Here is a 27,847-nt window from a genome sequence, read left to right on the forward strand (position 1 = left end):
AAATTTTAATACTTCCCTAGATTTTGTACATATTAACTTAAATTCAGATATTAATGGTATGTTGTTTTTAATACAATTTTGGCATTATTACACTTTATTATAAATATATCATTGATTATGAAAAATGATTAAATAAATATTGGATTTAACATTGATCAATACTAAATAGACTGGAAAATATATACTAAACAATTTTTTTAAAACTTTTATTTAAAAGTACTATCCAAAAAGAAACACATTAATAATAAAATTAAATTTGTATTAAAATAATGTAGAATAAGATCACAGTTAAAAGTTAACCACTAAGAACTTAAAGTAAAAATTAAATATCAGTCAAAATGTTAAACTTAGCACAGACAATTTTCTTCTGGATCCTCCGAATTTTCTGTTATTTTAAAGCCATGTTCATCCATAGTTTGCAGATCCATTCTTGACTGATTAGATTTAATTAGTTGAGATGCAATATCAGTAAACATATCTTCAATGCCTTCTCCAGTTTTGCAAGACGTTTTGTAAGTACCAGATATTAAATTGTGACATTGCTCACTAAAATATAATTGGTAAAATTAATAAAATTACGTATTAGATAGACATAGTACCAAAAGGCTTCAATATCTGAATCAGAAATATGAGATCCTTCTGAAACCAAATCACTTTTATTACCACATAAAAAAATTTTTGCATTTTCTGCATAAGTTACAATATCAAGTAAATGTTGGGACAAAATATGAAATGTGGCCGGATTGTCTAAGGCAAAAACCAAAATAGCAGCTTCTGCAAATTTATAGTAACTGGATGTTATAGAAGCTACCCGTTCCATGCCTCCTGTATCCCATAATTGTAACTGAAATGTAATGAAATATATACATAATGAAATTATATATATATATATATATATATATATATATATATATATATATATATATATATATATATATATATATATACATATGACATATCTTCTAGTTATATTTTTATTTAAATTATACTGACCTTTACATTTTTGCCATAAGCATAATACATTTTTTTAAATTGATCTAAACCAAGAGTTGATTTCCTATCCGTTGCAGTGACAAATGTATTATTTGCAAATCTGCGAAATAAAGAACTTTTTCCTACACCATATTCTCCGCAAAGAATAACTTTTTGTTCTGGTACTCTAATACTAGCCATTTTTAATATTGACTTGACAACGTCTTAATAATCTAGTTTTACTAAATTAAACAAGAAACGTAGAACATAGAAGTACAATATTTATAATTAGAATCTGTATTGCATATTACAAAATTACTTAATGACAAGCCGTTTATCATTTTAATTTGATTATATGATTAATTTGTAAATATTGTATTTTTTATCATATATAATTTTGATTAATATGATCCATTCATATATTGTTACTATTTTTTCTAGCTTAATAATTAAAAGAAGTACACATTAGTGATAAGCTGTAATTAATTGTATATTTTTTAGTGTTGGGAACTATCGACTGAAATCGACTATCGACTGTTTAGTAATTAATTACTTTTTACTATCCACTGTTTTCAGTCGCTATTTTCGCTTCGACCGGTTTTACTACTTTTTACCAGTGACTGTTTTCAGTCGTGTACTTTTAGTTACTAATTTTGGTTATACTAGTTTCATTCGACTAATTTTTAACGTCGTGGCTCTGTCGTCCTAGCCACGACCTTGACAAAAATTCTCCTAATTTTTGCTTACGTATATACATTTATATGCAATATATATATATATATAGATTTATGATTTTTTTGGTGGTTTGGTTGTAAATAACAATACATTGTATAATACAATTATAAATAATATATAGCAGCATTTTGGAACGATATTTTTCAAGATTGTTAAATAGGGTAAAAAGTTTAAAATTTTAAATGATAAATAGCAAAATACTTTTGACTCTTTTTATGGCAATAATAGGTAATATTTCGATTACTCTCTCGATTTTTGTAAAAAGATATATTTGCGTTTAATAATAAATAAAGGATTTACTTTATTAAAAAAAGTTCTAGTAGTTACATATATGTTTAATTTTTATTTAGTATTTATGGTTATTGTATATTTATAGTTTTAGGTATTCTTTAAGTTCTATTGTATTGTCTTTATTTATTATAGTATATTATTTGAAAATAGCAATTAACATCTTAAAATACGATAAAACATTAGTGGGGTATTATTCCATTCCATAGAAAAATTCCATTCCTTTTTACAGATTCACAGAACATTCAAATATAAAAATAATTCTACTTTGTTTAAAATGAAATTATTAATTGTATGTTAATAGTATTCAGTAATTATTTTTCCCTTTTCTTTTTTAAAGTTAGTACGTGAAGGAATAAGTACATATCCGTCTTGCTTATACTACCGTTGGAAAATATAAGCACATATAAAATTAACTGGTCCAAGCAATTATCTCTGTAATTTCCTCTATCACAATTTATACACATAGAGTTTATACATGTTTATACAGGAATGCCTTCGTTCATCTTCGACTGACATCACAAATTGAACAAAGCAGTAATAATGAAGTAGTAATTTCTCTTTCAGTCGCTAGTTTTTCGACTATCGACTGTTTTGCGGCAATCCACAGTTTTCAGTCGATAGTTCCCAATGCTAATATTTTTTATGATTGATAATTTGACGTAAAGGAATAAAGTGATGTCGATTGTATTACTGGTTAAGTTTACTTTGACAGCTTTTTATAAACATAAGTCTGAGGTTTTAGGGATTATTAAAAAAAACAAGTTCCATTTGCTTAATTTAATCAAAATATGACCATGGGTGATGAAACTCCTGTAACAACTTTAATTTTGCCCATTTTAATACGCCCAATTCTCTCTCAGGTAATATAAGTTTTTTTCTTTGTTACGTTTTTTAAAGAGGCTGGTTTTAGTTAGAGAAACAAGACATGTCTGCAACTCATACTTTACGTGCAGCTTTCACAAAAGCTGAAACAACATACCCAGGATTAACTTTGGATTTAGTTCTGGGTATATTAAAACAAGGTGACCTTACTGTTAATATGAATGAGAGTATATTAAGATTACAAGGAACAGTATCAGATTCAGACAGTAAGATTAATTTGATACTATATTACTCATACTTTCATTTAGATTTAAACATTAACAGGCGAAATTATATCTATATATAATTGTATAATACTACTCATTAAATATTTTTTTAGTTGTAGAATATCGTTTAAATAGATCAGAGGAAGCTTTTCAGGAATTAAATCGTAAATCAGCTTCATTAAAAAAGATTTTAAGTAGGATACCTGATGAAATAACTGATAGGAAAAAATTTTTGGAAACTATAAAGTAAATAACAATAACATACATTTAGGGGATAACATAGATTATAATCATTTTTTTAGGGAAATTGCTAGTGCCATAAAAAAATTACTTGATACTGTGAATGCAGTTAATGGATTTATACCTGGAACAACAGGTAAACAAGCATTAGAGCAAAGAAAACGTGAGTTTGTTAAATATTCAAAGAAATTTAGTAACACTCTCAAAGAATATTTTAAGGATGGGCAGTAAGTTGCTTTTATTAAATTGATTAAATATTATGAATTACTTGTTTGCTTTCAGTGCCAATTCAGTTTTTCTTAGTGCTCTTTATTTGATTCTTCAAACCAACATGATAATCACAACAGTTAAAAGCAAGTGTGAATAAAATGAATTTGTAAATACAGTAAGAGTATTTTGGTAATGGTAAAAAGTATTATTGTTATGTATTTTGTTAATGTATGATTTAGCAACAATTTTAATGTTACAATGTGAAGCTAAGATAGCTATTACTATGGATTTCAAAAATTATTTGATATATTAAGAATTTGTTGAATATATGAAATTACATTTAATAAATCTTTTATGTTAATTTATTGCTTCATAATTTTTTATGTAATATGCTTGTTCTTTAATAAAAATTGGTTAATTTTAATTGTTGAATCTAATGTATTAAATATTATTAAAGATCATGCTCCTAATTTATGAATTAAAACTTAAATTTATGAATTCTATAATGTACTCTGATAATGAATGATATATTATTTAAACATTGTTTTTAATGATTTATAATAAAACTATATGAATATTATGTAATGTGTTTATTTGCCAATAAATATATACATGATACTGTAGGATGAACGAAGAGCTTAAAACATACATTTGTATACATATAAAATTAGAAAACAAAGTACATTTGAACACATAAATAATTAAAATTCAAAAGAAGTAACTTCTTAGGCTAAATCATACCCTAACAGATCCTCTAACCCGTAACCAAATAATTTGAAATCAGCAAGGTACATTTTGTACAAATGTTGAATTGTAAAAATTGATAATTCTTGAAAATATTCTCGCAACTTATCCCTAGTATGACCCGCTCTAGTAACTGGAAAAACTAACGGTGGTGCTCCAACCATATCCAATATTGTTTTAGCATCTTCTAAGAGTGTTTCATAATGACCAATGAATGTATAATTAAGGGTACATGGCAAGCAAAGGTTGTATATGGGCGTCCAATGTTCATTAGTGGTAACTCCCTCATTAAGCAGGAAACTGATGAATTCACTAAATGACACATTTGCTCCAGAATTAAGGTCATTATCAGTGGCAGTCGGGCGATATTTTTTAATTATTTGTCGACCATATCGCTCCTAGAAATAATCAATAATTTAAATTACATAGTGCACATCAGTACCATACATATGCAACTTTACATTAAAAGTATCAATTTCAATACCTGAAAATATTTTGAACTGGTAAGATTATCTGAAAATTTGTTTCTATAAGCTGAAAGTAGCCTTTCAAATGGATGCCTCACAATCAGGAAAAGTGTATATTCTTTAAGCATTCGTTTTATTTCTTCTTTGGGGAATTCAGATAATCTAAAAGGAAGATTTTAAATCCAAATAAAATCTAATTAAGACATATTACCTAAGAGAATTTGCGTTCGCATGTGCCAAGTCTGCCGGTATATTCATTAAATTTGTTGCATTAGATTGCCCAGTTAATAGCATCATAACTCTTTTCCAATTCGTACATGCTACTTTAGGAACATAACAATAAAGTAATTTGTGGTTATGATCGACTAGAATGTGATTTAATTTTGAAAAATGTAATTCTTTGATGTGACTTAAGCCCATATTGTCACACGATAATGTTAATTGTTCTTGACGTGATATTTGTTCGAACCAAGGATACTTCCCAATGTCTGCTGCTGTAATTGGTAGTTAAATTTAAAATTAATAAAGCTATATTAGGAAAAATTAAAGTTGTTTATCTTGATTAAATTACTGAGAAAAACGTTATTAATGATTACTATTAATTGTTTTAATTACCTGTCAATGGAGCCACAGTTATCATTATGTATAATACAGAGAGCCCTATATCTTTTGATTTTGCATTCATCATACTTTCCTAACATGTCTCAAGCGAATTGCTATTTTCTTTTGATTTTGATAGCCTTTTAACAAATCTTAGTTCAGTTCTAAAAAAAATATCTGCAATTCAAGTATCAAATTGATAATATATATAGATGAAATATATCTATATGTGCAAAAGATTACATTTGTATAAAACCCTTATTATCTAATCAATATGAATATAAGTGCATTTGAATCAAGATAATTTAATAGGAATGTTTGTAATAGATACCTATTTGCAACACCATAAATGGTAACAAGTTCTTTGTCATTTTTTAATACTTTTCCATTTTGAGTATTTTGTAACCAGAAAGTTTTCCAAATGTACTTCCAACTGATTTTTGTTTTACTTTTTTGTCTCAATTGTTTTAATATAAAGCTTCTTTTAATAGCCTTTTTTAAATCAAGAACAGTTGTATTTTGCTGAGGAATTACAACATTTAATGGACTTTCTGAATATCGAATAATTGTAACAGTTATGTTTTGCCCTTGTATAACTGCAATTTGAGCCAATACCTAAAAATATTATTGCACATTATTTTTTACACTAAATTATATTGCAGTATATTTACCTCCTCGGGTGTAACATCAACAGGTAAATCAGATAATAAAGGATCTGAAGCAATTAGCCTTTTTATACTGCTTTGGGTTATTTCACAAAGATCTTCGTGGGAAAGGGTGTCAATGGCTTCATCTAGATTGACTTTTTCTTGAATTTTCTCATTGAATTCTGTCATCCTGAGTAGCAAAAATGCAACTTAATAATATAAGCTTCTAATATTGGTTCTCACCACATGAAACACAATACACACACACACACATATATATATATATATATATATGTTTATTTTTAGTTTTTTTAAAAGATATTACCATTAGTTTAGACTATTTAACAGTACAAAATATAAATTTCATCAATAGTGATAAAACTTGTATGGGAGATAAATATTGTAGTCTATATTGCTACTTGAGTATAATCATACTTGATAATAATCAGTCATAATTTAATTTTAATTAAAAAGAAACCAATGAAATATGTATCTTTTTCTTATATATTTATTCATATATATTCCACTTACCAAACACAAGTTCTATTCAAATATACTAATAGCCTGACCGCGTATTAAAGAAAGTAACTATTTCTGGATTTTGCATAATATCATAACATATACAACGTTACATCTAAATGTTTTTAAAACTAAGAATGTTAAAGATCAAGGCCACTCAAATAGGTTTTTCTTATATTTGAGGGAATTATACTTTGATGTTATTTTTATGATTAGTAATATGTTTACGATTGATTGTAATATCCGAATTTATTTTCACTCATAACAATTTTATATTCCACTCACAATAATATTACTTGAATACATACACTACATTTTTACAATCAATCAGTATGTTAACACAAATTATGGCACAATAACTATAAGCTACATTACAGTTCATGTCAGAAATTATAATTGACCAGTTATTGAGTGGTATATTAATCGTTCAATATTTAAGTTCAAAAAATATTTGGTTTACTTGAAATTTTAATTACTTGCCATCCCTGAATTTTTGTAGGTTTCACGGGTTATAAAAAAACCTGTTTGCCTACGCATGTATTTTTTCGCAGAATGAAATAATTTTATTTACGTTTTCATTATTTGAGATAAAGGGAAACTTAAAAATACCAACCTTAATCCTATATTTATATTGTTGACCTTACATTTCTTTGAATTAGTTGGTTCGAATCATAGAAAGTAATTATAATGTTGAATTAACACTCTTAACAGCACTAATAAAAAATAAATTAAAATTAATTTCTATTTCAAATAAAAAACTCTATAATTATAATATTTATTATTAATTTTATTTATATATACATTTCATAAGATTTACTGATAATATCTTTCAAATGAATACTGGTAGAATCACTCTGTCTCTCTCTAGGTCATTTATAAGGAGGAGTAGGGATAAAAAAATAGGGTTATTTGTTATATCACTATTTTTTGAAAAAAAATTCCCTATTTATATGTTTATTCAATGTTATACATATATATATATATATATATATATATATATATATATATATGTTATGTATTATTTGTTTAGTTTAAAAATATCGATATTTTTAAGAAAAAATAAAAATAGTGAAATATAAGCATAAAAAAATATATTTGTTCTAAATATTATTAGTTCTAAATATTATTAGTTCTAAATATTATTAGTTCTATCTAAGGGTAGTAATATTTTTGAGCACCGATTTTAAAGGTTTAATAGAAATTATATTTAATTTATTTTGAAAAAATATCGAAAAATATCGGCTTAAAAAATATCAATATATTAATATATGGGTCTTAAATATCGTTATTTTTTTCAAAAAATATCGATAGAGCTCTATTACGATATTTAACACTAGGCTGACCCGAATGCTGATCACATGAGAATTTTGAAATTGATTATCAAAAATTATTAAGTTAATTTGAAAATTTATATAATGTAATTATAAAAATTAAGAAATAAGTATATAATTAATAAAGGAAATATCCTTTTAACGATTTTGTTGCCTAAGATTATTTGAGTTTTTTATTATTTAGTTTCCTACTATTGGTAGCGGAAAATATAGAGAATATATATTTTATATATTTTGGAGTTGGTAGTAAGTTCGGTGAAAAGTCAGCAGTGGTATACTGTGTTCGAGTTATTTAGAGTCGTCGGTTTTTTGATTATATTTATATCAATTTCCAATTATTGAATAGTGCTTTGTAAAATATTTGTGATATCTTTTCTGTAAATTATTGTACTTGTTTGATATCACAGAGAAAGATGATTGTTGAACAGATTGATGCTTTTAAAAGTTGGCTGACAGCTGTTCTCAAACCAATGTAAGTTGACCCCCATATTTGGGTAGTAATGGTATTTTTTAGACTTATGATGATGTTTGATTATAAATTATTTTATTCTGATATGTGTGTTATTATAGAGTAAAGTAATTTTTAATGTCAAATGATTAAAATCAGTTTTTGGTCTTAATCACATAACCCTATTTAATAATTTTTTTTCACTATTTAGGTGTGATGCAGATCCAGCAGCTTTAGCAAAATATGTTTTGGCATTAATTAAGAAAGATAAATCAGAAGCAGAGCTTCGCAAAAGTATGGTAGGACAACTGGAAGTTTTCTTGGAAGGAGGTAAGTATCACTATAAATATCTGATATTCTATTTATATATATATATATATATATATATATATATATATATATATATATATATATATATATATATATATATATATGCTTTAAGTGTAAATATATATTATAAGTATATATTTTTTTATTTATGTTTATGCATATTTTTGCTTTTGTAGAAACACAAAAATTTGTAAATTTAGTATTTCAAACTCTAAGTACAAAAGAATATGTTTCAACTCCAGTAATACCCAGTGCAAATCCTCCAAACCCAAATATCATTTCAAAGGTTAAAGAAGTGAGTAAGTGGGAGTTTTTTAGACAATCATTTATTTTGGATGTATTTTTAAGGGTAAAGAAGCCAAAGTCATCGTACAACCCAGTGAATTACCTAATTTGAATGAAATTGTTAATGGAAATGTTTCAGAGAAGAAAAATGACATTAGAAAAACTGACATTAAAAATAGAAGGAATTCTGAAAATGGAGTATGTTTAAAGCTTTTTGTTTAATTTATGTTTATATTAAAGTATTATTTTTGTTATCATAGGACAGAGATGATCGGTCTAGAAGACGTTCAAGACATCGTTCTATATCAAGAAATCGTACTAAGTCAAGGTCGCGGTCTTGGGATAGAATAAAAAGATCTAGATCAAGAGAAAAATCTAGAGATCGTTTAGAGAGAGAGCAACATCGAGTAGATAGAGATAAGAGAGACAGAGAAAGAATGGAAAGGGATAGAACTAGGTTATGGAGAAATAAATCTCCTAGTAGGAGGTATAGTTTCTTTAATTTTGTTTTATTAACAGATTGATCTTTGTTTATTCAATTTTATTTGACCAGGTATGAAAGAAGACGTTCTAGATCGCCAAGAAGTCCTGGTAGTCCTGGACGTCTTCGTTCTCGTTCGCGAAGTCCCCGACATTCACACAGAAATAGATACAGATCAAGTAGGAGTAGATCTAGGTCGTTGGAAAAGAGAGAAAGACGAGATTCTAAGGATGTGAAAACTCATTCTAGGTAAAATATTTTAAATGTTTGTCAGCTAGGGCTAGCTATACAGAAAAACTACTAATATTTGTAATTGAGATTCTTTAGTTTTGTTAGGACATAAGAAAGTATTAAAACTAAAGATATTTTAATAAATGTATATATAAATACATTTTATAACGATCAAAAATTTTAATTTGATATGTAGTTATTTCTTGAAATTAGATTGCTTTTATATTTTATACTAATATATTTACAAATTAAAATATTCGTGGTTCAAAGAATCGTAAATACAATACAGTCAATATTGTAGACAAATTAATTATAAAATACTATGGTTTAGTCCAATATTTTTTTAGTCCAATAATTATTCAAATCTGAAAAGTAAACAAGAATCTCATTTTTATCATTTCATGAATATTAAGTTCATATGTGTATTTATGTTTTAAGCAGTCCTTTGGATATACTTTGCAAAACTTGCAACAAAAAACCAAGGTATTTTATTTACATGTATTTTCTTATACATATAAATATTTACATGTCTTTTGACTGAAACGGCAATTATTTAAATATGTTATTTATTTCAGACCAAATACACCTACTCAAGATTCTAATCATGCCGAAGAAGTTTCTAACAATAGTCAAACTTTAAGTAGTGTTATAATACAACCCAATAATAAAAGAAGATGCAGGTATATATCTTGCTTTATTTAATATGTTATAATTACTTTTAATATTTTGCCTTTAGGGATTTTGATGAAAAGGGATATTGCATGAAGGGTGAAATGTGTCCTTTTGATCATGGCGTTGATCCTGTTGTGCTTGAGGATTCAACATTAACTAGAGTCTTATCATATAATCCGAATGGTGATGTAACAACTTTGGCATCTGGGGCAACTCTACCTGGTGCACCATTACCCCCAGGTGCCCCAAATCCAATGAGACATCCTGTTGTAGACAATCCTTATAACCCTCAAGCTCCGCAAATGTGGAGTGGGGGAAGATTTAGAGGTCCACGTCCAATGGGGGCTGTAAGAGTGAGTTATTATTTTTCTTGCAAAAAATATTTTTTGTGTATTTTAAAAATGTGCTTATCAGCTTCCAGGCATGACACCTTTTTCACAACCTCCAAATGCTTTAAATCTTCAAAGAGAGCTAATTCCTGTGCCAGTGGTTATGGATAATACTAAATCTGCAAGTGCAGTACCACCTGGAGGATATGCCCCCCTACCAAATGCTCCATATGGACATCCAGGAGGTGCACCACCCCAAAATTATGGACCAGGTGGTATGCCAGTAACCCATACTGGTCTTGAGGGTACTACATTACATCCAGGAATGTATAAGAAAAAGGTAAGTGTATTATATTTCAAAGTTAATAATTAATAAATAATTAATAATTAATAATAAAATAATTAATAATGTGTGCATTTCTTAGCATTTTCAGTTTGATTTTAATAGACTTGGGCCAAGGAAAAATCCTTCTAACTGCAGTTTGGAACTCAAGAAAGTGCCTGTTGGTATCAATACTATTACACATTTAAATAATCATTTTGCAAAATTTGGAAAAATTGTGAACATCCAGGTAATTGTTTATCAGTTATATTTATCCTGTTTGTTATATATGTATATTTTTCAATGTAACATTCAATATTTTTAGGTACAATTTGAGGGTGATCCAGAAGCTGCTCTTATTACATTTTCAACTCATGCTGAAGCAAATTCTGCTTATAGGAGCACAGAAGCAGTATTAAATAATAGATTCATTAAATTATTTTGGCATGATACAGATGGGAACAAACAAGAAAACATGCCTCCTGCTCCACCAAAATCTATCAAAGATAGGTTAGGTGGCAATGTACCGCCAAATAGTAACAAAGTCAGTACTGTCCAATTTCTGTACATTCTTATAGATAAAATATGATTTAAATTTTAGGTATTAAATCTTGTTCAGCCTAAAGCTGGAGAATCTGATAATGAAACAAAATTGGATGAAAAGGATGAAAAACCAGAACTTTCTAAAGAAGAGACTAAAGCTCAAGCAACAGCAGCTATTAAGAAGAATCAGGATTTATTGGCAGTTCAGGCTAAAGTAATACATTGTAAAAATTTTATTTCGAAAAAATTATTTTCCTTATATTTTAGGTAAATAAAAATAAAGATGAACAGCGGAAGGAGGTTCTAAAGATCAAAAGTGATTTAAGAAAAAGGAAACAGGAATTATTGGATAAACAGTTATCCCAACAGAAGATCCTTATTGAGAAAATGGAGAAATGTATTTAGATATATTAAATTACTTTTATATCTCATAATTAATTTTAAAATTTTGTAGTGCCTCAAGGGCCTCAACGCGATATTGTTAAAGAGACTATTAAAAAAACTCAAGAATCAATTGAAGCTATTAAAAAAGATCTCGAGAATGACGCTTTAGTTGCGAGGAATAATGCATCTTTAAAGAAAACTAAAGAGGAAACCCAAAAGGTAAAATATGTGCTTATATTTATTGCGGTTTGGTTTAAGCTTATTGTGTAATTTCAGGAATTATTGGATACAGAACTCGATTTAATAGCAAAGCAACAGGAAGGAGCAGACACTACAGAAATTCAACAAAAATTAGCAGAGCTCAATGCCCGAGCAAAAGCATTATCAAGGGGTAGAGGCAGAGGTAGAGGTCGATTTATGCCAGTGCTAAACAGGCGTTTATTAAGTAAAAATAATCTAATTGATAATAGTGAGTATATAGTTTTTATACTAAAATCACATATATAACTTTATAAACCATTTTTAGAATTGAAAGGAAATATAAAAACCGCAAATAAAATTATCAATAATGCATCATCTTTATCTACATCACTGCCAGTTGTGCCGTTACAAAATACAAACAGTTTTCAGAAGCACACAGTAGATCACAGACCTACAAGGTTGTTAATTTCAGGTTATGAAATTGAAGAACAAGATAGTGTTCTTAATCATTTTCAGGTATGAATTTTAAAGCAATTACTAACTCATAAATTAAATTTTAAATGGGGGTTTACTTTTTAGCAATTTGGTGAAATTGTGGATTATACTACTGATGCGTCCTTGCCAAGCGTAACAATAAATTATAAAGTTAGAAAAGATGCCGAAATTGCTCTGGGCAAAGGAAAACATTTTCAGGTTAGTATATGGAATTTTTTGCTTTATACAGCTGTTTTTATATACATAACAGTATATCATAGTGCATTTTAGTAAGAAGCAAATAGGTTTACTGATTGTATTTATTTGTATATAATTGTGTAGGATAGAACATTATCAATAACCTGGCAAGTAGGAAATAGTCTTCGGTTACAGTCTCAGCGGAGTGGTGGCTCATCGACAAGGACTGTCATGTTATCAGAGTCTGAAGAAGATCATTTAATTGATCAGAGTATACTTGAAGGTGATGAAGAGGTAAGCAATTTATGTATATTTTAAATATACTGTTATATTAAATTTTATTTCATTTATTCTGTGTACGATTTACAATCTGCTAATTGAATTAGGAACTGGTTTGAAAGTACCCCAACGGATTTAATCTCTGTTTTCTCTAAGTACACAAGCAAAATAATCGCGGGATAAATACACCAGTATATATTTCCCAAATTAAATTAGATTACTTAAAGTTACGGGTGTTTGATTTGTTTAATAACGCGTTGTCTAATAGCTGTATCGCTTCCACGTTGTTGTGAGTTTAGTATATTGTAACATTACTTCCCGTGTTAAGGCGAAATCTTGGATAACTTAGTTAATCTATTTGGTTTCGAGGTCATTGTGCAGCTCTTCGTTGTTTACCTAGCGATATGTATTTGTAAGGACTTATGTTTTGACAGCGTTGAATTCTAGTCAGTTTGGTATTTTAAGTAAGTCAAAATAGGGTTAACAATTGACTGATAAACCAATTCCTTTGATCTTATGTCAAGTTGGAGTGTCTTCCAACTAACCAGATGATACTATAGATTGTCAAATTTATTCGGAATATCAAGGTTATCAATATTTAACTGTATTTCTTATATTATGATTTTTTTTCTAGAAATCATCAACAATTAGAAAATGAATTTATTAATTAATTAGTTCAAAAATTAGAAATAATTTTTTTTCTCATTATACCAAATGTTATTTTATTTCAGCTTTGTCCTGAGACGGAGGAAGCTCTTTTACAGGACGATGAGGAGGAAGATGAGGAAGATCGTTCATGGCGGCGATAGTTTAGATTTGAAAAAGCTTTATTTTAAATGTGTCTTTTCATTGCCATCGTACAAGAAATAACATTAGCTTTTAAAGCTACATTTTGTCAACTGAAAAAGACATATTTTTAATATACCTTCGAGAAGTCAAAAGACTGGCTTTCTGTTATTTGACATTTTGTTTAATAATTAATTATTCGACACTAATTAAAAAATGATATATGGGAATTATTATTTTAAGCCATGACTTCTCGTCATATAACGTCTGCGTAAATTTAGTTATTTTTATATATTGCACGCCGTTTTATTGCTAATATTAATAAACATTACAATTGCTATCTTATTCCTTTTAGGTATACCCTAAAATAAAGCTTATAGTATTATCAATAACTCTTAAAATTCAAATAATTAGCATTGATATACATATATATATATATATATATATATATATATATATATATATATATATATATATATATATATAATGAATTATTAATATGCATTATTTGAATATCGTTAATTTCTTTAAGAGATATTTATAATATATATCAAATGTAACATCTAGAGTTTAGTTTGAATAACTTTTTCATGTGTACAGATTGTTATATTATCACTTTATTGCATTAGATATATGCTGTAGGTTAGGTTATTTTTGTGTATTTTCTTTATCAAATTTTGAGCTGTGTAAACCAAAAATATATTTGGCTTAGTTGAATCTTATTCATATACAGGATATTCATAAAAATATCCATGCCTTAAAGATAAATTATGTTATTAAATTTAATTGATGTCACTCTTCAAACAATGTTTATAATTATTTAGGTATTTTTATGTTTCCTGTATAAATACATGTACAAAGTAACATTTTCAAAATTGTTTTGGTGATGTAAAAAGTATATTGTAAAAACTTAAATGTAATGTATACATTTATAAGCAAAGTTGGTATAAAAGATTAAGAAAAATAAAGAAGGCCCATCAAAAAATATTTTAAAAATTGACATTGAAATATTAATAATTTACTTTCAAAAATATCAGAGAAAAAATAGTTATATTTTAATAAGATTGATTGGGCCAAAAAATAAATATTTACATAAAAAAAAGAAATGCTCTTAACTAATTTGAAGCAGTATACCAGTAGAGGTAAGCAATTTTTAACTTAAATTTTCATTCAGTATTTTTGTTTCAGTATATAATCAGTGGGGAGCAAGACAAATGGATGAATGACTGCTACAATGATATATGTGTCACTGCCAAAGTCTGTGTTTTATACATTATTTCAGCTCCTTTGAAACATACTCATTTTATAGTGTATATGTGTAATCTTAGGTCTTAGAGAGGTGCAAGAGCACTAAACGTCATAATCAGCTTAAATGTAAGTACCAGGCACTGGGAATGTTTAGTCTCGCATTACTAAAAGTTGCTGTGGAAGACTAGAGTTCAAGAACAACTAATGGGTGATATTTAAAATACTGTGTATCAAGTAGTGATGTTACAAACTGTAGTTAGAATTAGGTTTGAGTAATGTTTAAATGTACAATATAAAACTTGTGGTTCAAACAGATACTCAAAGCATCAAAACAAATCATAAATTAGGCCTATAAGTGCTGCATTGATATAACATGGTCCCAAATACTGAACCATTCATAGCGCAGCCTAGAGACGGCGAGGCTTGATTTAACACATCTGTCCTAAAGAAACTACTAAAGGAATGCACGTGGTCGTTATACCGTCTGGACAATTTAATAGTTTTACTAAAATAGTTTGTGAGTGAGTAAATTATAGTTTGCCTTTGATAATCTTCTGAAAAGCATTGTTTCTATCCAAATTTCCATGGTGTACACTGTATGGAATGGCTTCATAGGTTTAGGTCGCTCCAGAATGAAATAGTCTACAGCTAAGAAACTGAGCTACTGCGGTCTGCCTTTGGTGGCTGTACACCCTTAACACCAAGCTTCTGTCCAAATTCCAGTAGACTACGTTAGTTCACGGCAATTTCAGTCCGCCTTTGGTAGTTTTATACTCTGAATTATGATATATGTCTGGAGAATCTATAGACTTTGGGTGTTTTTCAAATCTCGAATGTTTCCTAATTTTAATAGTTTATGGCTGGGGGGTTCTTAAGGGGGTCCTCTTTTATTTTTTTGATAACTAATTTGATTCCGGTTAATTGAAAGAATTGAAAAGAATAGACAGATTAAAAGAGATGGACAGTCTTATGATCTCTCCTCTCCCCGGAGTTCTATCAACTATGCCAGATCTAAAAAATAACAAAGACTTAATTAATTTTAAAAATTGATTTATTTTTTTTTTTTAATGGAATTTCGCTCCGGCGGTGGCGATGGTCAATCTAATATTCAAATGTTTCTTTTTAAATAAATTTCTTTTTTTCCATGACCGGATCATTGCTTTTTTATAGCAGCCAACATATGTTCTCTTTATCATTATTTGTTTATAATATTTAGGAATTTTTTAAAAATTGAAGAAGCATTTATATATGATATATATCTTGTTTTTATAATTGTAATATGGCCATAGAAAGAAATGGATTATATATATGGGAAAGAAAACGAAATGCATAATTGCTAAAAGGTTTGAACAAATATCGAGAGACTTAGAAAGTCCAAAAAGTAAATAAAAAAAGACCTTAATAGTTGTCAAGATAACACAAATGCAGTAAAAATTATCTTAATTATTATCAATCAAAATGTTCTTACCCTGTATGTTAAATTACTTTATATTACATTAAAAAATAATATGATAATAAAATAGAGTTTCTAAATTCTGCAACAACAATAATATTAACTTGGTAAAAAAGAAAACTTAAAACTATATATTAACATATAGGCAAAAAATCGGCAAATTATTGTTAAAATCGCGGTTAAGGTTAGGGGTGTGTCACTAAACATTTAAAATTAAGTGCTAAAAGGTTTATTACAAATTTATTCTGAAAAAATATCGATATATTAGCCAAAAAAATATCGGCCAAATATATCGATATTTTCTGAAAAAATACCGATTTTTTCTGTATCCCTAGTTAGGACGGTAAAAGTAAAAGGTTAAAAATCAATCGAATGTACTAGACGGGTGGAAAATAGTGACGGAAACAGTCGATAGTTCCCATCGCTATTAAGAATAGTAAAACATTTCTTTTTAATATATGATATACCATATGATCCTGGTAGTATTTTGACAAATGTCAAGATTTAATAATGATATTGTGTTTATGTGGTTTATCTTTTAAATAAAGTGATCTTTTATGAAACAAAGTTAAATATTAAACAATGGCTTGGACTCGATACCAGACATTTTTGGCTTTTTTAATGGTTTTGACTGGTAGTATTAACACAATCAGTACAAAGTATAACGTTATACTTATTAAGGAAATTTAGGTTTCTAATTCGATTATTTTTAGATGGGCTGATTATATAAAATCTGTAGGGAGAAATGGCACAGAGGAGAAGTTTGACCACCCATTTTTTCAAGCTTGTACAATGTTTTTGGGCGAACTTTCGTGTCTACTTTTCTTTAAAATCTTATATCGAGTTTATAGTTCTAGAGCGGTAAGATTAATTTCAATATATGTGATGTACAATATGTTATTTTAATATCACTTGTAAATATTTTACTAAATAATGAATAATAAATTGGTTTAGGATGGTACAGAAGATGTGTCTGAACTTACAAAAGGAAATAGAAACTTTAACCCATTTATATTGTTCATCCCAGCTATGTGTGATATGACAGCTACTTCTATAATGTATATTGGTTTGAATTTAACATTTGCTTCTAGTTTTCAAATGTTCAGAGGTAAATTTTGATAAGAAAGATTATAACAGGAATAATTATACATTGTATTCTTATAGGATCTGTCATTGTCTTTGTTGGTTTATTAAGTTCTGCATTTTTAAATAGGACTCTTGTTAAAAGAGAATTTTTAGGAATATTTTTTGTAATTATAGGTATTGTATCAATTTATATTATAATAATAGTCTATAACCAAGTGTTTTTAGGCCTGGCAGTTGTTGGTGTAGTAGATTTTATTTCAGATGATTCCAGTAGCGATCATAATAAAAATGATATTATAACAGGAGATATGCTTATAATTATAGCCCAAATAATTCAAGCAATTCAAATGGTGGTTGAAGAAAAATTTGTTACAGGATTAAATATACCACCATTACAGGCTGTGGGGTGGGAAGGTATTTTCTTAAATTTCTATAATTTACAAAATATATAAATAATTTTGTTTAGGTGTTTTTGGATTTGTCACACTAGCATTTCTTCAAATTCCATTTTATTATATTAGAGCTGGTCCACCTCTAACTCAAAATCCAGGAGATCGCCTTGAAGATGCCATTGATGCATTTATACAAATTGGACATAGTTGGAAGCTACTTCTTTCAATTTTAGGTTTGCTCAAATTTTAATAGCCCATTTAGAGTATACATTGGCTAATTATATTTTTAGGGACAATTATTAGTATTGCATTTTTTAACTTTGCTGGTATCAGTGTTACTAAAGAAATGTCTGCAACTACAAGAATGGTTCTAGATAGTGTGAGAACTATTGTAATTTGGATATTTAGTTTAATGTTCTTCAGTGATCAAGTATTTCATTGGTTACAGGTAGACATTATTTATGTGTATCTGTTTTATTTGTAATTTTTTGTATTCCAGTTATTAGGATTTCTTTTTTTGATCATTGGAACATGCCTATATAATGGAGTAACTTTTGTCTCAACATATTTAATGATCCGTACTGCCATCCGAGGAAGAAATAGAGAAAGGCTTGATGATGAAAGTATTATAAACACAAATGCTGATGATACAGAACCATAAACTAGTTTATAGAGTTTTTATTTAGGTTTGACTTCTATCATTTGTAATTTTAGAAGAATAAATAGGAAATAGTTTAAAAAAATATTTTTATAAACAATATTCAAATAATGGATGTGTATCAATTATATATTAAAAATTATCCTTATATATTTTAATATTACAATTCCTAAATGTATGTGATAATCTTTGTATAATATTTTTGAATGGTTTTTAGTTTGGATTTATTTTATATGTCTGAATGGTAGAGGGTTGATTCATTTACATATATTTTTATTATTGCTCGACGTTAACAATGTCTGAACAAAAATGTTCAAAATAGAACTAATTATGTTATTGCTTAACGTTAACAATGTGTGATCAAAATTGTTTAAAATAGAACTAATTATAAGCAGTAGCTTGAAATGACATTATGTTATCTAATATATATATATTAGATAACTTAATATTATTATATGTTATATATAATTGCAATGACTATTAATAATATTAGGATGTAAAATTATATATTTTTTTTTATCTTGTATAATTTAATGAAAATACTATATAGTGGAATTATCTGAATATTTTATGTGATTTAACATTATATAGTATGTTTAACCTATATTTATATACTGTTTAAATAAAATGATTTTCCATTTGTTTTACTTTTCTTGGTGTTTTGATATTTTAAATTTGCATTGATTTCATCTAAATACACAAACCTAGAAAAATCCTTAAATTAGTACTGTGAATAAAAAGGTAGCGTAACAGTTGAAATATAAGGAAGTGGGTTGGTTATTTTTTTTTCAACTCGACGTTTGACTTTCATATAGTAAAGACGTGTCCGGAGAGACGGCCAGGGAAACGAAACAAAAGTGCGATATTTGAGTCACAAATGCAGCGTTAAAAAAGTCTAAAAATAATATTTTAAAGACTAGGTTTAAAATAAAAAGTGAAAGTGCGATAAAAAGGTAGTACAGTAGAAAATAAATGCAAAATACCATGAAACGTTAAGGGTCCAAAACTCAACATGTGGTCTACAAATGCAGTGTAGGATAATTTGAAACATAAAAATAACAGTATTATTTCGACAATACGTAAAAAAATATGGAGAAGAACACTGCACAAAAAACATATAAAATGGAAATATCGACATCAGGCGAAATATCACATATTGCAGTTGAATCCAGAGAACACAACTAGAACCCAGAACGAACAGGCACTCTACAATGCGTGGATGAACGAAAAATCTTGAAATGTAGAGCCTTGAAATAGCATTAGCCAATATGCAAAAACAAATAAATGCCCTCCACTTGCAACTAAATAAATAAAGCTCTGAGGGCAAGGACAAAACAACGATAAGCTACCAAGCCAACAAAAGCAGTCCAATTCTAACATATGAAACAGATGAAGAACAATTGCAGAAAGAAGTAGGCTGGATGACAGTTAAAAATAAAAAAGGAAAGCAAATAATTCCCCAGGATCTTCACCGCAGCAATAAAAAAATAAAACAAAACTATAAACAAAATAAAGAAATTAAAATGCCCAGGCCACCCCCAATTATCGTAAGTAATGTTACCGACTTTGACTTCAAAAGAATCCTTTATGAAACACTGAGGGCCAACTATATAGTATTCAAAGCAACGGTACCAAACAATGGGCAAATAAAATTGAACGCCGAATGTCGTAAAACTTTTACGAAAACAACAGATTGTCTAGAGTTGTTGAAACTGCAATGGCACTCTTATGAAGACAAACAAAGCAGGGACATCAAAGTTACAGTAAGGGGGCTTCTATCAACAGCTAAAACTGAAAAAATTATCGCAGAACTGAACCAAAATGGGCTTAAATGCTTAAATGAGACAAATATTAAAAAAAAGAAAGAACCAAAAATAACAAAGGAGAAATTTTAGTCCTCAAGAAGCCATTACCCCTACTTATGTTAGCCTGTGAACATGATACGGACGCAAAAACAATTTTTGATATTAAAATAATTTTATGGGTCGAAATAAAAATCGAACCTTTTAAAAAATCGAACTTAATACCGCATTGCAAAAGATGCCAATTGCATGGACACATACAGAAATTCTGCAGAAGAGAACCTAGAGATGTGTAAAATGTTCAGGCAAACATATCACCACAGAGTGTAGAAAAGCTAAAGAAGGTAAGGCGAAATGTGCAAACTGTAATGAAGAGCATCCGACAAGTTATAAAAGATGTGTAAGAGAAATTGAGTAGCTGAAGTTAAACTTCAAGAAACAATGGCTGAAAAGGAAAAACCGAAAAAATATAACCAAGTTAATGGTGAAATGACTTATGCCCAAAGTATCAGTCAAAATAACCAAAGAGATACAAAGGAAGATGAACCAACCACCAACGAATTGCTATTTAAACTAATAGGAAAGCTGGACAGACACGAAAAAATGATCGAATATTTTTCCAAAAGAATTGAAAAACATTAGGCATGAAGATATTCGAATAGCAATTTGGATTGCTAATGGAATCCAGCAACATCACGCTACCCTACAAGTATTCCTAGACATGCAAAAAATGGATATTTTCCTAATATTAGAAACCCATTTAACAATAGAATCCTTTAAAAAATTTAGAGGATATACATTTTATCATACCATACATCCGGCTAACACCGTAAGAGGAGGGAGTGTAATAATAATAAAAAAGAACATTTGCCACCATTAAAAACCAGAAAATCACTAAGAACTCAGTACTTTAGAAAATCAGGTAACTGTTAAATCAAGTAGTTACAGGGTTACAATAGCCGCAATTTATTGTCCTCCAAGGTACAATCGAAAGAAGGAAAATTATTTGAATATCCTAAGCAACCTGGGAGAAAAAATTATAATTGGAGGTGATTTCAATGCAAAAAAATCAAGATGGGGATCCCGAATGACAACAACTAAAGGTAATGAACTGCATAAAGCAGCTGATGAATTAAGATATAGTTACATGTCAACTGGAAAACCAACTTATTGGCCGACTGATCAAGAGAAACCCCCAGACATGTTAGATTTCTTCATAGTAAGAAACATAACATCCAACTATATAAAAGTCGAAGAAAATTTTGAGCTAAGTTCAGATCATACGCGAGTGATTCTGACGTTGAACGAAAATATAATAAGAAAAGAAAGAAACCCAACGTTAACAAACCAGAGAACAGACTGGGAATGATTTGCTGAAGAATTGAACAAACGAATTCAATTAAATGTACCCCTCAAGACAACTGAACAATTAAATTGAATTGAAGCAGAAAAATTCGTAGTAGATATTCAACAAGCTGCTAGGAATAATACTCCAGAAATTAAGATTACAATTAAAGGAATTAATTATCCAAAAGAAGTGAAGGAAATGGTAGCTAAAAAACGATAATTACGAAAAAAATGGCAATAAAACAGAATGCAGGTGTATAAAAATACTTTAAACAATATAACCCAAAGACTGAAAAGGGAAATACTGAACTTTAAAAACAAAACCGTAAATGAATATTTGAGAAATTTAACAGATGATAAAGAAACTGATTATTGACTCTGGAAAGCCACGAAATGTCTAAAGTGCTCATGTCTACACAGTCCATCTATAAGAGATATGGGAATTGGGCACGTGATTATCACCAAATAGCAGAAGCATTTGCTGAATATCTAGAAAAAACTTTCAAACCAAACGAAATCAATATTGAATATAATTTGCCAGACATAGAAGCTGATTTCGATGATTGAATTAGTCACGTCGAAAGAGCTAATCAAAGTTATTAAAACTGACTTTAAACCCAGGAAATCACCAGGTTACGATTTAATAACAAGAGAATTATTGCAAAAACTACCAAGAAAGGGAATTATAAAACTCACCAACTTGATCAATACAGCATTTAGATTAAAACATGTCCCAGGCATTTGGAAGATGGCGGAAATTATAATGATCCCAAAACCTGGGAAGTCAGAAATAAAACCTATATCCCTGCTGCCAGTAATATCTAAGGTTTTTGAAAAACTTCTGTTGAAAAGAATAAAACCGATCATAGAGAGAAAAAAACCTAATACCAACACAAAAATTTGGGTTTATTAACAAGCATTCAAAAATTGACCAGGTCCAGAGAATAACAGATGTAAAGCCTACGAAAGTAAAAAGTATGTTCAGCTATATTCTTAGATGTAGCACAAGCCTTCCATAAGGTTTGGCATGAAGGCCTTGTTCATAAACTATAGAAAATGTTACCAAAACAACACACCGAACTATTAAAATCGTACATTACAACCAGAATGTTTAGAGTCAAACAAGAAAAAGCTCACTGTACAATAAAAGAGGTTAAAACAGGTGTACTATAAGGAAGTGTACTGGGGTCAATGCTTTATCTGCTCTACACTTGTGATATACCACAAATGGAGAATATTAGATGGCTACATTTGCCAATGATACTGCGATTATAGCTGCCGGAGACAATAGTGAAGAAGCCTCCCGAAAATTACAGCTAAGTGACAATATAAATAATTCGACATAAGTTTGGAAAATAAAATTTAATGAAAGTAAATCTGTGTATATGCAGTTCAGCTACAATGAGACCGTACAAACACCATTAACATTAAATAATACTATCATTCCATATAGCAATAACGCTAGATATCTCGGAATGAATCTTGATGCAAAAATTCATTCGAAGGAAGATATAAAGAAAATAAAAAAGAACTGGAATTGAAATATAGGAAAATGTACACATACGGAGTTCAATTATGGGGATGTTCTGCAAAGAGAAACATAAACAAAATACAAATTTTTCAGAACAAAGTCCTGGGAGGTATTGTGGGCGCATCCAAATACTACAGGACTGATTACCTACATCGAGACCTTCAGATACCCACAGTCAGTCAAGAAATCGAGAGAATCGCTAGGGGGCATGAGGAAAGACTCCATTTTCATGAGAATATCGAAGTATTGCAACTTTTGGATACCACCAGAACAGGACACAGACTCAAAAGAATCAAACCATCTGATCTTGTGTAGTGAGATGCATATAATAAAAAGTACAAGAGTAACATGTATAACCCTTATTTCACCAGAAACAGATAGGGCCGATGGGTTCTCCTAGTTATATACCTAGATTTAAGTTATCATAAAGACAAATTGTAGGTTAGTCAACATGTTACACGACTAGTAACAATGTAATAATTAAATAATAAAAAAAAATCGAATTTATTGGTCCATTGGATACCGTAAATTTATGATTTTTATGATTTTTTTGTTGAAAAGTTGTCGAATTTCGAAATTTATTTTAGAGCCTTTTCAATTGACTCAAAACTATATGCTCGAAGAGGATTTTTGGTTTTAGGAAATAGGCTTATCTTCGACGGAACGCAATAAAGCCGTTGGAAAAGGATATAAGGTTAGGTGTGAGGAAAAGATCGGGAATAAGCAATGCAGTGTTAGAAGGCACATTTTCACGAGTAATAGGCCCATAATTGAGACTTCTTAAGAACAATAGTTTTACCCAAATTACACATTTGAATGAATTTCTTGCTGGTATTTGGGCCCGATAGAAGGAAATTATAATGAATATAACGATAATCGAATAGAGTTGTTGATACCAGATTGATATTCAACTTACTTTGGTATGCTTTTTTCTGTTTAGTTTTATTTATACACGATATTCACTGATTGATCAGTAGTTTTTGGATCTTATAAGTAAATCATCCATCATCCAATCCTCTTCATCCTCGTCAGGAATTATGCTTCATCTTTGATTAATTATTAAGGGCGCTTATTATCGAAAAAAGTTGACTTTTCAAGTCGTTACTGTAATAGAATCAAATCACGTTTGACATGATTTCCATCGGAAGATATAGAATGACGACTAGGATGTTCATCATCTTCGACACGTTCTTCCGTTCGTGTCGTTCAACGGTTCTATTCTCCCTATTGAATTTTATTAACTAATGACATAAAATGTTAGACACATATCTGCTCTCTTCATTCTGTTAGGTTCTTCTAATCCACTTCTAGCGATTAATTTATATTGTTGAGTTTGCGTTGGGTTTTCATCCAACAGAACTTAGGAAATTGTATTTTTAAATTTTCGAGGCCTTATAAGGCGCAATATTAATATTATAACTTTTAAAAACATGTCAAAATAAAATTAATCATTTTTCTATATAAATTACTTTAATATAAAGTTTGTATACAATTATTGCTTTGTTATTAATTTTATTAGCTAATATTTATATTAAAAATAAATTTAATGATTAGCAGTGGTACATAGAAAACTTATATTAGGTATACATATACTTAAAAATAATAATTTGTAAATCTATTTGATTTTTACCATTCTAATTCGCCAGGAATGTATTTTTCAATTAGTTTTTCGTAGTAGGGCCATAAAGCTTCAATATCTGGTACTTCTGTGCTTTTTGTATATAGATCGTATTTGCTAAAGTGAAATAAATTTAATCAATGAAAATGCGAATAAATTATTACAATAACTTACTTAAAAGCTAAAACCCATTTTTTAGTTTCTGTTTGGTCCTTTTCAGTCATTAGATGGCCATAATCTCCACCAGAATGCCATGGATAAAAACTGTGGAACCTAAACAAATTAACATTATTTCGTTAAATTGATTTACAAACTTTCGAATATATTTAGATTACCTTATTATATTTAGAGCCTGCTCTGGCAGTTTGGATTTGTTATGTTTTAACATTCGGTATAGATATTCATCATGACCCCATGATATTGTAAGATTGTCTAATCCACAATTTGGTTCGTACATTCCATATTTTGTGCTGAAATAATAACATTTCATCAACGTGAAAGATCATTTAACTTTTATTATTGCTAATATTGTATCTCACTATAAGTGTTAAGTTGTATTAATTATTATGAATTTTTATTCAACTTTTTATCGTATATTTAAGTTTCCATGACGGTGTTTTCAAAATTATGGTAAATTGTAGAAGATTAAACGTTTATAATAAAGTTAGTTTCAGGAAAGGTGCCTGTTCGAACTCTGGCAGTAATAAAACTTAATTTATTTATTAGATATGATTATTAGATATAAAAAAATGTTAATGAGACATTTGCTTAAAATTTAATTGAAATGAATTTAATGACATGTTCATAAATTGCCGTTATTATCTGTTATTCTGAAAATTTATTAGTAGCCCTATGAGATACGCAAGCTGATGCAAACTTAAGTAGCCAAGAATGAAAATTTTAATATAGGACGTCGAGTGGTAGAAAATGCTGAGCTGCATTTCGACTTGAACTGATATAAAATTGGCCGTCTGAGAGGTCTGCGTGTTCACACAACTACTGGTTAGGACCATAGAAACAACTACTGGTTAGGACTAAGTCAGGATACATTGCTCCACAACATCTCCGGATTTGGCGCATGCGCCCTCATCTGCATAGAATAAACCATAGAAAACAATAAACTATATGAAACTATATTGTCTTCCTTTTCTAACAACGGGTTCATTCTTTTGGAATCGATCAGATTAAAACAACAAACAAATCTAGAATAATTCTATACTAATAATACTATACTAATAATAATTAAATTAAATTATTAACTATATTGGCTGGGTTTGATCTAAACGATTTTGTTTTTTTTATGGTAATGTTTATTTATATGGTCCTTGGAGTTATTGTTAATTGTTCAAATATGTAAATTTATTTAAATATGGTGTTTTTATAAAAATAGAAAGGCATATAAAAATTATTTTTATTATTTCATTTTATTCAATAATTTTTTAAATAAAATGTGTTATTTCAAAAAATTTTCAACGTTTATCTCTGTCCTTCAACATTAAATTAATTATTTATCATATTTGTGTATTAGTATTTATAAAAAATAATGGTAAAGTGTAATATGATGTTTTTATAAAAATAGAATATTTGGACATATATTAATTATATTTTTATTATTTAGTTTTATTCAATACTTTTTAAAATAAAATGTGTTATTTCCAAAATTTTACTATTTTTATTTGCCTCCTGAACCTATTTAGCTGCTTAATATATTCGACATTACAATTAATCTACTAATAAAACTAATAATTGCGATAAAAAATAAGTAAATGAAGTTGTATATACGCATGCGCCAAACTCGGATTAATCTCTGTTTTAAAGTTATATGGAGCCAATATGGGCATGCGCCAAATTCGGAGATGTTGCGGAATAATGTATCCTGATTAAGTCAGTGTAAGGGTAGAGCAAGAAATTGAATATTGCTTGGTAACATTAAGTGCGTTAACTTTAGAAGGATTCAGCATAATGTTCACTGAATATTGATAATACTTAACAATTAACACTTTTTATATAACTTTTTTTACAATTTGTTCAAGTTTGCAGGTTTTATATTTATATCTGTGATTTGACTTACTTGTATTTAGGATTCTTTCCATCAGGATTGTTATGGAAAGAACTGTCGCTATAAACAATACTAGGTCCCCATTGCGCTCCTACTACGAATGTATCTCCAACAACGCACCATTGCGGTTCATCGTAAAAAGCCATAACCTATAATAACTTTTTAAATTGTATATGATTTTATCAAAAATGTAATATTTTACCTTGCCGGCATCATGAATGAGTCCAGTTAGTTGGAACCAATCATCATTTGGGAAATCTTTTCTAATTCTTTCAGCTGTTTGGAAAGCATGGACAATATTAGGAATGTCAACGTCAGGGTCACTTTCATCAACCAGTTCGTTTAGTTTGATTAGTGCATCTTTCATGGTTGCTTTGAATGTATCGAATTTGCACCATTTTTCAATTTTACCTGTGAATTTATTGTTCTTTAGATTTTGTTGTCTGTTTTATATTTTATACAATATTCTATTTATAGAGATATAGTTATAGCTTTTTTAAATTTGAAGTTAGTTTAATAAATTCAAATATATAATGAAAATGTTAGGTTGATATGATTTTGTATATATTACAAATATATGAACATTTTGATACATCAATCTATTTGCACAATTTGTGAGATTGTTAGAAGATTGATTAAAATTGATTAAAACGATTTTGTGGATAGCTTCATGGCAAAAAAGTTAGCCTCAGTGGTCTGAGATGCAAAAAAGATTTTATTCGTGTGTTACTTCTAACTTGGTAAATCAATAAGCATCAATGTGATCAATGTTGTAACATTTTGGAACTTCTAAATGCAGAAATTATGAAGAAAATGCCAGCTACGTTCACACAAAGTAAAAAACTG

General features: G+C 28.6%; 6 protein-coding genes across 7 annotated transcripts in view; 3 read left to right on the forward strand and 3 right to left on the reverse strand.

The window, feature by feature from the left end:
• Positions 1 to 245: 245 nt before the first annotated feature.
• RabX6 (RAS oncogene family member RabX6) lies at positions 246 to 1,290 on the reverse strand. Its single transcript, XM_076399045.1, has 3 exons — positions 994 to 1,290; positions 600 to 844; positions 246 to 546 (listed from the first exon to the last, which is right to left on the reverse strand). The coding sequence occupies exons 1-3, from the start codon at positions 1,171 to 1,173 to the stop codon at positions 348 to 350; spliced, it is 624 nt and encodes a 207-aa protein (XP_076255160.1). The 5' UTR covers positions 1,174 to 1,290; the 3' UTR covers positions 246 to 347.
• A 1,336-nt stretch (positions 1,291 to 2,626) lies between these two features.
• On the forward strand, positions 2,627 to 4,116 carry Ccm3 (programmed cell death protein 10 Ccm3). Its single transcript, XM_076399044.1, has 5 exons — positions 2,627 to 2,858; positions 2,909 to 3,086; positions 3,200 to 3,332; positions 3,389 to 3,553; positions 3,609 to 4,116. Exons 1-5 carry the CDS (start codon positions 2,787 to 2,789, stop codon positions 3,691 to 3,693), a joined length of 633 nt encoding a protein of 210 aa, XP_076255159.1. The 5' UTR covers positions 2,627 to 2,786; the 3' UTR covers positions 3,694 to 4,116.
• On the reverse strand, positions 4,112 to 6,974 carry LOC143193078 (carbohydrate sulfotransferase 11). 2 transcript variants are annotated; one of them, XM_076399040.1, is made up of 6 exons: positions 6,822 to 6,974; positions 6,019 to 6,184; positions 5,880 to 5,962; positions 4,959 to 5,072; positions 4,765 to 4,909; positions 4,112 to 4,678 (listed from the first exon to the last, which is right to left on the reverse strand). In XM_076399040.1, the coding sequence occupies exons 1-6, from the start codon at positions 6,893 to 6,895 to the stop codon at positions 4,262 to 4,264; spliced, it is 999 nt and encodes a 332-aa protein (XP_076255155.1). In that variant the 5' UTR covers positions 6,896 to 6,974; the 3' UTR covers positions 4,112 to 4,261. The 2 variants fall into 2 exon arrangements, with proteins under 2 accessions (XP_076255155.1, XP_076255154.1); XM_076399039.1 differs by lacking the exons at positions 5,880 to 5,962; positions 6,019 to 6,184; positions 6,822 to 6,974 and adding an exon at positions 5,363 to 5,511 and having other exon boundaries at positions 4,959 to 5,241.
• A 1,097-nt stretch (positions 6,975 to 8,071) lies between these two features.
• Positions 8,072 to 14,913, forward strand: swm (Zinc finger protein swm). The gene is made up of 19 exons (XM_076398995.1): positions 8,072 to 8,316; positions 8,504 to 8,622; positions 8,799 to 8,917; positions 8,971 to 9,105; positions 9,168 to 9,394; positions 9,461 to 9,637; positions 10,195 to 10,299; positions 10,356 to 10,644; positions 10,706 to 10,960; positions 11,046 to 11,192; positions 11,268 to 11,486; positions 11,544 to 11,699; positions 11,753 to 11,882; positions 11,940 to 12,088; positions 12,146 to 12,338; positions 12,396 to 12,586; positions 12,650 to 12,763; positions 12,887 to 13,036; positions 13,753 to 14,913. The coding sequence occupies exons 1-19, from the start codon at positions 8,258 to 8,260 to the stop codon at positions 13,828 to 13,830; spliced, it is 3,012 nt and encodes a 1,003-aa protein (XP_076255110.1). The 5' UTR covers positions 8,072 to 8,257; the 3' UTR covers positions 13,831 to 14,913.
• Positions 14,914 to 16,980: 2,067 nt separating this feature from the next.
• Positions 16,981 to 19,295, forward strand: Tango9 (Transport and Golgi organization 9). Its single transcript, XM_076399033.1, has 8 exons — positions 16,981 to 17,167; positions 17,222 to 17,369; positions 17,463 to 17,616; positions 17,673 to 17,768; positions 17,820 to 18,008; positions 18,061 to 18,219; positions 18,277 to 18,434; positions 18,486 to 19,295. The coding sequence occupies exons 1-8, from the start codon at positions 17,091 to 17,093 to the stop codon at positions 18,645 to 18,647; spliced, it is 1,143 nt and encodes a 380-aa protein (XP_076255148.1). The 5' UTR covers positions 16,981 to 17,090; the 3' UTR covers positions 18,648 to 19,295.
• A 5,480-nt stretch (positions 19,296 to 24,775) lies between these two features.
• The window catches only part of Miox (Myo-inositol oxygenase), a 6,332-nt gene continuing 3,260 nt past the window's right edge, over positions 24,776 to 27,847 (reverse strand). The window contains exons 3-7 of the mRNA XM_076399055.1: positions 27,204 to 27,412; positions 27,014 to 27,150; positions 25,278 to 25,412; positions 25,117 to 25,215; positions 24,776 to 25,059 (exon numbers count right to left, since the gene is read on the reverse strand). Of these exons, the coding sequence (XP_076255170.1) occupies positions 24,951 to 25,059; positions 25,117 to 25,215; positions 25,278 to 25,412; positions 27,014 to 27,150; positions 27,204 to 27,412 (689 nt within the window). The 3' untranslated portion in view covers positions 24,776 to 24,950. The remainder of the gene's footprint in view (positions 25,060 to 25,116; positions 25,216 to 25,277; positions 25,413 to 27,013; positions 27,151 to 27,203; positions 27,413 to 27,847) is intronic.

This window comes from Rhynchophorus ferrugineus, unplaced genomic scaffold, assembly GCF_030347505.1.
Source record: "Rhynchophorus ferrugineus isolate W39M unplaced genomic scaffold, kcgeb_rfMv2 rfM3, whole genome shotgun sequence".
Classification (NCBI taxonomy): Eukaryota; Metazoa; Arthropoda; class Insecta; order Coleoptera; family Curculionidae; genus Rhynchophorus; species Rhynchophorus ferrugineus.

What these genes read in the sequence shown, in the direction of transcription:
- Ccm3 (XM_076399044.1), top strand. Translation starts at nt 2,787, where the DNA reads ATGACCATGGGTGATGAAACTCCTGTAACAACTTTAATTTTGCCCATT. An exon ending in AACAGTATCAGATTCAGACA is followed by an intron (nt 3,087 to 3,199) that starts GTAAGATTAATT and finishes ATATTTTTTTAG; the next exon opens with TTGTAGAATATCGTTTAAAT. An exon ending in GAATATTTTAAGGATGGGCA is followed by an intron (nt 3,554 to 3,608) that starts GTAAGTTGCTTT and finishes GTTTGCTTTCAG; the next exon opens with TGCCAATTCAGTTTTTCTTA.
- RabX6 (XM_076399045.1), bottom strand. Translation starts at nt 1,173, where the DNA reads ATGGCTAGTATTAGAGTACCAGAACAAAAAGTTATTCTTTGCGGAGAA. An exon ending in CTTATGGCAAAAATGTAAAG is followed by an intron (nt 845 to 993) that starts GTCAGTATAATT and finishes ATTACATTTCAG; the next exon opens with TTACAATTATGGGATACAGG. An exon ending in TCAGATATTGAAGCCTTTTG is followed by an intron (nt 547 to 599) that starts GTACTATGTCTA and finishes ATTATATTTTAG; the next exon opens with TGAGCAATGTCACAATTTAA.
- Tango9 (XM_076399033.1), top strand. Translation starts at nt 17,091, where the DNA reads ATGGCTTGGACTCGATACCAGACATTTTTGGCTTTTTTAATGGTTTTG. An exon ending in GAGTTTATAGTTCTAGAGCG is followed by an intron (nt 17,370 to 17,462) that starts GTAAGATTAATT and finishes AAATTGGTTTAG; the next exon opens with GATGGTACAGAAGATGTGTC. An exon ending in TAGTTTTCAAATGTTCAGAG is followed by an intron (nt 17,617 to 17,672) that starts GTAAATTTTGAT and finishes GTATTCTTATAG; the next exon opens with GATCTGTCATTGTCTTTGTT.
- swm (XM_076398995.1), top strand. Translation starts at nt 8,258, where the DNA reads ATGATTGTTGAACAGATTGATGCTTTTAAAAGTTGGCTGACAGCTGTT. An exon ending in CAGGAATGTATAAGAAAAAG is followed by an intron (nt 10,961 to 11,045) that starts GTAAGTGTATTA and finishes TGCATTTCTTAG; the next exon opens with CATTTTCAGTTTGATTTTAA. An exon ending in GTGTTCTTAATCATTTTCAG is followed by an intron (nt 12,587 to 12,649) that starts GTATGAATTTTA and finishes TTTACTTTTTAG; the next exon opens with CAATTTGGTGAAATTGTGGA.
- LOC143193078 (XM_076399040.1), bottom strand. Translation starts at nt 6,895, where the DNA reads ATGAACTGTAATGTAGCTTATAGTTATTGTGCCATAATTTGTGTTAAC. An exon ending in GAAAGTCCATTAAATGTTGT is followed by an intron (nt 5,073 to 5,879) that starts AATTCCTCAGCA and finishes TTATGTTCCTAA; the next exon opens with AGTAGCATGTACGAATTGGA. An exon ending in GCGAACGCAAATTCTCTTAG is followed by an intron (nt 4,910 to 4,958) that starts GTAATATGTCTT and finishes TCTTCCTTTTAG; the next exon opens with ATTATCTGAATTCCCCAAAG.